At 39.9% G+C, this 8,013-nt stretch overlaps 1 protein-coding gene across 2 annotated transcripts; it reads left to right on the top strand.

Annotated features, from left to right (window-relative positions):
• The first annotated feature begins 3,783 nt into the window (after window positions 1–3,783).
• Window positions 3,784–7,774, top strand: LOC126793647 (TMV resistance protein N-like). 2 transcript variants are annotated; one of them, XM_050520238.1, is made up of 5 exons: window positions 3,784–4,505; window positions 4,664–5,771; window positions 5,894–6,169; window positions 6,250–6,869; window positions 6,942–7,774. In XM_050520238.1, exons 1-5 carry the CDS (start codon window positions 3,904–3,906, stop codon window positions 7,744–7,746), a joined length of 3,411 nt encoding a protein of 1,136 aa, XP_050376195.1. In that variant the 5' UTR covers window positions 3,784–3,903; the 3' UTR covers window positions 7,747–7,774. The 2 variants fall into 2 exon arrangements, with proteins under 2 accessions (XP_050376195.1, XP_050376194.1); XM_050520237.1 differs by having other exon boundaries at window positions 6,250–7,774.
• Window positions 7,775–8,013: the final 239 nt, after the last annotated feature.

Raw genomic sequence — 8,013 nt, 5'->3', positions numbered from 1 at the left:
ATATAATTGCTGTGCTCTTTGTCATCTCTTTACCACATGTTTTCCTGTGTGTTTGCCTCTTTCCTGTCATTACTAACCGGAGTAAATCAAAGGGAGTACGCCATACAAAGTTTGTATCTTTTTAACTTAATGGCTTCCGGGTTTCCGGGTTTTATTTTGAGAGTGATCATCTCAGAGATATTTGCCCCAAGCATGAATGATCATGTTTAATCCTGCAGTCATTGTGGTACATGTATCAGGAGTTGTTCTATTTAACAACTTAATCTAATACCTTTAATTCCACTTTTTATTCAGTGTATCATCAAACAGGTGAATGCCATGAGAGCATATCAGAAGCTAGTGGGGGTCTAATCTGCTTTGAATCCAGAATAAAATTCGCAAGAATAAATGCCAAAACCTCAGTCGAGATGGTATTCTTATTCCTGTATTATTGCAAACAAATCCTTCCCTATCAGATGCACTTTATTAAAAACAAATGTTTTGTTACCGGAATAAGCACTTATGCTTACGTAATCTCATGATAAAATTCACAAGAATAAATGCCAAAACCTCAGTCAAGATAGTATTCTTATTCCTGTATTATTGCAAACAAACTTCCCTATCAAATGTACTTTATTAAAACAAATGTTTTGTTACCGAAAGAAGTACTTATGCTAATGTAATCTCATGAGTCATGACTAATAAATTACAACATTACGTTGTGAATAGCATACTGAACAAAAAAATCATATAGGGGTGGTAATGGTACACAATTCCATTCCAACCAATTTATATACTAACCGTAACAAATATATTGGTATACCACTAAATTGGTACATGGTATACGGTACAGTATACCGTACCATGCTTCAAAAGATGGTTAATAGGTGGTACAAATTTTTCGTGTACCATGATATGCCGTACCAACCGAAATAGCAATTTTATGAAAAAACTCTAATATATGCATCCATGGTGAGTCGAACTTGGTATTTTTCCATGCAAGAAAAAGCCAACTACCACTAGGTTATCATTACAATTACAACAACTCATGCAAAACAATATATATATTCTTAAAAATTATATATATCCATAAATATTTCAGCCGTAGATTTAATGAAAAATAAATCTCAACCGTAAATTTTTGTTAAATTTATAATTTTTGGACTTTAGCATGTTTAATTTATGACTTTGTACTTGGTAATTTGGTTAAAGTTGTATAAAACTTTATATTTGTGTGTTATTTTCTATTACTTATTTAGATTAAACCTTTACATTTTTGGGTCATAAACATATTGGTAGAAGCCCATTACCAACCGTACCAACCGAGTACCAACCATACCAATTAGTTGGTATACCAACGTTATTGGTTGGTTTAAATGGTGGATTTTTCATACCAATTATATGTTTGTTGGTACATGATATTGAAAAAATGATGTTGGTATACCTACCAATCGACCCCTAAAATCACCAATGCCACAAAATAGCCTAACTAGAAAAAGCCGCGCAACACGTGACCCCTAAACTAGTGGTTGATAATAAGCTCATCCAAAGAGAAATTCGGGACAAATTCATGTTCAGAATTTAAGGATTGGCAATGGGCCGGACTACGCCTGGCCCACTATCACTAGGCTCGAGCCGGGCAGGGCCTCAATGATTTTTTTTCAATTTTCCAGGCCGTGCTTGTTAATAAAATCAAGGCCCACAATCTATCGACGAGCCCGGGTCATACTGGTTTTTTCGGGCTGGGCTGTTTGAATGGGCCCACCGGGCTTACTATATTTATGTGTGATGTACATTTTTTTTATAAAAAAAAGATATGGTAATTATTTAATTAAATATAGTACAAAAAATAAGAAATATAACTAAATAATTTAATTAATTAATATATACAACAAATAAATATAAAATTATTAATTTTAAAAATGAATGAGTTTTGACCGGGCAGGTCGAGACTTTAAACCCTCAGCATCTACCCAGCCTTATACCCATAAGGCCGGACTTTGACTGGGTCAGGCTGGGGCAGGCCTTAGGTTGGGCTAATCAGAGATCGTCCATGGACTTTAAGGCCCATGGGTCAAATGACGACTCCATTGAGAATTTGTGACTTTCTGCTGAGCCACTGCTTTGACCAGTACCCAGTTCTTTGCTTTATGAATTTATAGTTGCTATTAATTAAATCTCTATCACATACAAAATTACAAATTGCTTTAATTTAGAGATTTCTTCAACCGTAAGCACCGACTGATAGTCTCGAGCAATGTTCTAAAAAACGGTCTAGGCGGCCGCCTAGGCACTAGGAGGTCACCCACCACCACGTTTTTTGCCTCGGCAGCCATCTGTGACGTTTTGTGAATTAGGCGGTCACTTAGGCGGTCCTAGGCGGTTCTAGGCGGTCCTAGGCGGTTCTAGGCGGTCATAGACGGCCGCCTACGCGGTCTTAGGCGGCTGCCTAGGCGGTTCTAAGCGGTCTTAAGCGGCCCTATTCAATCCTAGGCGGTCATAGGCGACCCTATTCAGTCCTAGGCAGTCTAATGGGCTATATTTAGTCATAGGCGGTCAACCATCATTTGACATTAAAAAAAAACTAAAAGATGCCGCAGCGGTCAACCATCAACCATCAACCATCATAGACAATCGAATAGCCTAAACACGCAACGGTGACCCGCCATTTAACGCTTAAACACAGTTTAGACGGCTTAGGCGGCCATTTTTTAGAACATGATGACTACTTTTGTCAAGGTCAGTAGTATCGGCAATCGTGTCCCTTGCATGGAATGTAAATTCACCAGCACTCCAAAAGCGGTCAATCCCAATAATGAAGCTGCAGGGTAACTCCATCACCTCCATGCATGAGGCATCAAAACTAAGACTTATCACTTATCAAACATAGAGATTTCCCATTACTTTTATTTTAAAAAAAAAGGGTTTTCCCATTACTTTTATTCAATAAAAAGGACAAAAGAGCTTTCCCTTTACTCAAAGCTTCTCCTTCCTTTTCTCTCGCACACTGATCAACCACTATTTACATTTTCATATAAAACCTATGAAGCACGGACACGCGGCCAAGGGTCCGTATTGCGTGTCCGACACGGACACGGACACGGACACGCTCGGACACGCTTGGACACGCTCGGACACGCGAACTCAATTTGGACACGGTTCGGACACGCGAGTGTCGGAATCGGACACGCGAGTGTCCGAATTGGACACGCGAGTATCCAAATTGGACACGCGGACACGCACCAACTCATAATAAAATTGAAAGTGTTTATGGTGAGAATCGAACCTTGGTCATCCAAGACACCCAACAACTCCTCAACCATTCCAACAGATTCAGTTTTTGTTATATTTATGCACACTTTAATATATATAAGGAGAGAAACTCATGATAAAAATAAAAATGCTTGTGGTGGGATTCGAACCTTGGTCATCCAAATGATCTAACAAATCCTCAACCATTCCAACAGATTCAGTTTTTGTTATATTTATGCACACTTTAATATATATACACATCTAAATACTTTCAAATTTTTAAATTATTTTTTAATAAATATATATATATTAAAATAATTTTAATTGACGTGTCCACCACGTGTCCGTGTCCAAAAAAAATTTTATATGCCGTGTCTACGTATCGAATCGTGTCCAATACGGACACTCGTGTCCGTGTCCGTGCTACATAGTATAAAACTGCTCTAGAGGCCATTATAGGAGCTGAATCGGTCCAAGTGTTAGAATCTCTCTATCACTCTAAAGATGGCCCTGCAAGTCCTGGAAACACTGAAGCAGGGGATTTTGGGCCGCGCGGTTCTATCTCCGCCGACATTCTTCACACTTTTGGCCCTACTCGTGGCTGCTTACTATGTGATTTCTGGGCTTTTTGGGCGGTACGCTACCCACCAGAGGTCCAGGAGCTTGGAGGTAATGCAGCCTCTGCCGCCGCCGCCGCCGGCCCAGCTCGACGAAATCCCCGAGCAGGAGCTGAAGCAGTACGACGGATCTGATCATAAGGAACCTCTGCTTATGGATATCAATACGGATTCATGTACTCCTTCCTCTTCTCCTCTCAACCGTTCATCTCCATACGATGTGTTTTTGAGTTTTAGAGGTGCGGATACACGTAACAACTTCACTGGTCATTTGTACACGTATTTGGATCAAAAGGGAGTTAAAACCTTCATAGATGACGAAGAGCTCAGAAAAGGAGAAGAGATATCATCTGCACTTCTCAAAGCAATAGAAGGGTCAAAGATTTCTATTGTCATATTCTCTGAAAACTACGCATCCTCGAGTTGGTGCTTGGATGAACTTGTTAAAATTGTTGAATGTAAGCAGCTGAAGCAACAATTGGTATGGCCGGTGTTCTACAAGGTGGATCCCTCCGTTGTTCGGCACCAGAATGGCAAGTATGGTGAGGCACTTGCTAAACATGAGCTTAGATTCAGAGACAACATGGACAAGGTCAAAAGATGGAGGACGGCTCTTCGGGATGTAGCAAACTTATCAGGGTGGACTTTCTTGGACGGGTATGATCATTTTTATATTTCAGCATATGTATATCACCAAAATGCCTCGATGTTACTAGCTTATGTTTATGTCATCCGATTTAAAGTTCATTACAAAATCATAGTTGTTTCGATTATAATTTGGGGACTTAATTACTAATTCAAAGTTGAATGGGCAGGCATGAAGCTAGTTTCACTAGTAGCATTGCTGAAGAGATTTCAGCGCAAGTAGCAAAACGTAGCTATTTTAATGTGGCAAAGTATCCAGTTGGAATAGAGTCTCGTGTACAAGATGTGCTTAAGCTTTTAGATGTCGGGGGAAGTGATGTTCGCATGGTTGGCATATGGGGTATTGGCGGGATAGGCAAAACAACAGTTGCTAAAGCTTTATTCAATACGGTCCGCCATAAGTTTGAAGGTTGGTGTTTCTTGGCAAATGTTCGAGCAACTTCAGAACCCAATCAGGGCCTAGTCCAGCTACAAAATTACCTTCTTCATGAGATTTTTGGGGGGCAGAAAATGGAGATGATCACTGATGCTGATAGAGGAATCCAGGTGATAAAGGAAAGATTGAGTGGTAAAAGAGTTCTCTTAGTTCTTGACGATGTAAATGAATTGAACCAGTTGGAAAAGTTAGCTGGAGGATTTGATTGGTTTGGTCGTGGCAGCAGAATTATCATAACAACAAGAGATAGACAAGTGCTAACCTCTCATCAGGTCCATGCAATTTGCACTGCCCAGCCATTAAAGAATGATGAAGCCCGTAACCTCTTGATTTTGAATGCCTTTAAGGAAAACCGAAATCCAGATGCGTGTGTGAAGTTCCCAATTGATACTGCTGTACGAGTTGCTCATGGCCTTCCGTTAGCTATAAACATTTTAGGTTCACTTCTCTGTGGTAAGAGCATAAATCAATGGCATGAGGCATTATATTATCACAGCAGATTTCCCAATAGTGGTATCCAAAAGGTCCTTGAAACAAGTTATGATGCATTGGAATATCCGTTGAAAGAAGCATTTCTGGACATTGCATGTTTCTTAAACGGTAAAGAAAAGGACTATGTGATGAAAGCACTAGATAGTTGTTACCTTAACCCTAGCCATGCCATTGAAGTACTCGAAGAAAAGGCCCTCATAAATTTTGATCAATTTGGTCGGATATGGATGCATGACTTGCTGGAGGAAATGGGAAAAGAGAAAGTTCGTGAAAAGTCACCAGATGATGCTGGCGGACGTAGCAGACTATGGTTTCATGAGGATGTAATTAGTGTTTTAACTGAAAATACAGTATGAAACATCTATCCTGACTCTCCTTCTACATATGTTTTTGTCTCTGTCTATATCCAGAGCTTCCTAATTGTGGAAACATATGTGGTATGCTAATCCTATAATTTCTTTTATCATATCAGGGTTCAGAAAAAGTTAAAGGCATCAGAGTACAGCTACCAGGAGAAGACGAGATACAGTTGAGTGAAAAATGCTTCAAAAAGATGAAACATCTTCAGCTGTTTATAAATATAAATGCACGCTTCTCTGGAGAGATTCGTTATCTTCCAAATCAGTTGAGGTTCCTTGATTGGCCTGGATTCCCAGCACAATCTTTGCCATCCGACTTCAATCCAAAAAAACTAGTCCAGCTCAATATATCAAACAGTCGCTTCTCACAGATTGGGCAAGGACTCAAGGTACTTAACTTTTAGCATTTTCAATCGTTATAAAGTGGTTGTGCAGCTGATCATACTATCTTTTCCCTTTTGTATTCCAGAATCTGCAAAATTTGAAATCGTTAAGCTTCAGAAGTTGCAGATTCATAACAGAGGTCCCAGACTTGTACGGAAGGTTCCCAAATTTGGAGAGGTTGGATTTAAGCGAGTGTACAAGTTTAGCTGAGTTGCATCCTTCTGTTGGATTCCTTGATAAGCTTGTCGAGCTTCATATTGAGAGTTGTTGTAAGCTTAGGACGTTTCCAAGAATAGTCAACATGAAATCTCTGGAAAGAATTTCTTTTGAAGGCTGCAAGAGGCTGGAGGATTTCCCAGAAATCGTGGGAAGGATGGAATCCTTAACAAGAATGAATGTATCTGGAACTGCCATCAAAGAATTGCCTTCATCAATTGGATATCAACTCTTTAATCTTTCAGAATTGCGTTTCTACCACTGTGAAAACCTTACGAGTCTGCCGCTCAGCATGTATCGATTGCAACGGCTATACTGGCTTGAATTCAGAGGTTGCGCAAAACTGGCGCTAAATCCATTTTCTAACATGGTGGAATACTGTGAAGCGTCCAACGCAAACATTTCAAATCACGGCAAGCAAATTTCATCAGGAACAGACAGTGACGGTGATGATGATGATCAAGGCAATTCTACGTTTCCTTCACTAAGGTACTTTTTTGGTAATTTGCTTGTGACGCTTGGTTGTGCTTCCCCCGTATTCATGATTGATCTTTCGGACAGCAATTTTGTTAGTCTTCCAGCTGGCCTTTCCAAACTAAACAACTTGGAGCATCTTCTCTTAAAGCGGTGCAAGAACCTTCAAGAGGTTTCGGAACTTCCACCAAATTTGAGAAATTTAAATGTCAGCGGTTGCGTATCGTTGGAAAGAATTGCAAAGCTATCAAACATTTTGAAACGTCAAGAATCGCAAATGCTCGAGAACCTGAACTTGATCAATTGCTGGAGACTCTGTGGCAATCTGGTTCAGGAGGCAGAGAAAGAAATTTGGTTACTGAATGATAAAATTGATGATCATCATCAGGTGAAGGCTGATTTCTTGTCTCTTATTCTATCTTCTCAGAAGTCTGCATTCTGGGTTTACTTTCCAGCAAATCATGGAATTCCGGACTGGCTGAGCTGTCGAATTATAGGTTTCAGAGAGGATGGAGTGTATGAATTTGATATTCATGTCCTTCCTAATTTCAAATGGGACAATACAGGACTGGCCCTATGGGTTGCTGATGCTGCTACTACCACGTGGAGGCGAAGATGGAAATGCGAAATATTTATTGACGAACTACGAGTAACTGAGACAGATGAGATCGTTGATGGGGAGCTGCATTATGTTCCGTTCAATTCAATGGATATGAGTGGGTTTGGTGTTCAGCGTCCGGTGCCACCTTTTGATTGTCGAGTTCGTATACGAAATCTCTATCCACCACCCGGTTCAGATGAGTTTCCCAAGAACGCCTGCGGAGTCCACCTGGCAATGCCTCCTAATGTAGAGTGTATGAAAATATCCAGCCGTCCACCTGCTTTTGTATAACTGCATTCTCAAAACTTCAAATAAAGGAAATCCATCCATCAATCATTTTCATTCTCATAAACATAATATAAGTAAACCGTTGCGAAAAATTACGTGCATTGAATAATTTTTCGGTTTTCCTAGTAATTCCACGGAGATTCTTCGGTTCACCTTGTAAACCTTCACTTGACGGTTTTACTAACAGAACATGCAGTGCAAGCGCTGTTAGTTTGGCTCCAAATAATGCACGGTAAAAATTGAATTACAATGTTCTAGTATTAACATACT

The sequence above is a fragment of the Argentina anserina genome, chromosome 5, assembly GCF_933775445.1.
Source record: "Argentina anserina chromosome 5, drPotAnse1.1, whole genome shotgun sequence".
Lineage (NCBI taxonomy): Eukaryota > Viridiplantae > Streptophyta > Magnoliopsida > Rosales > Rosaceae > Argentina > Argentina anserina.
This window is presented reverse-complemented; position numbering and strand designations above follow the sequence as displayed.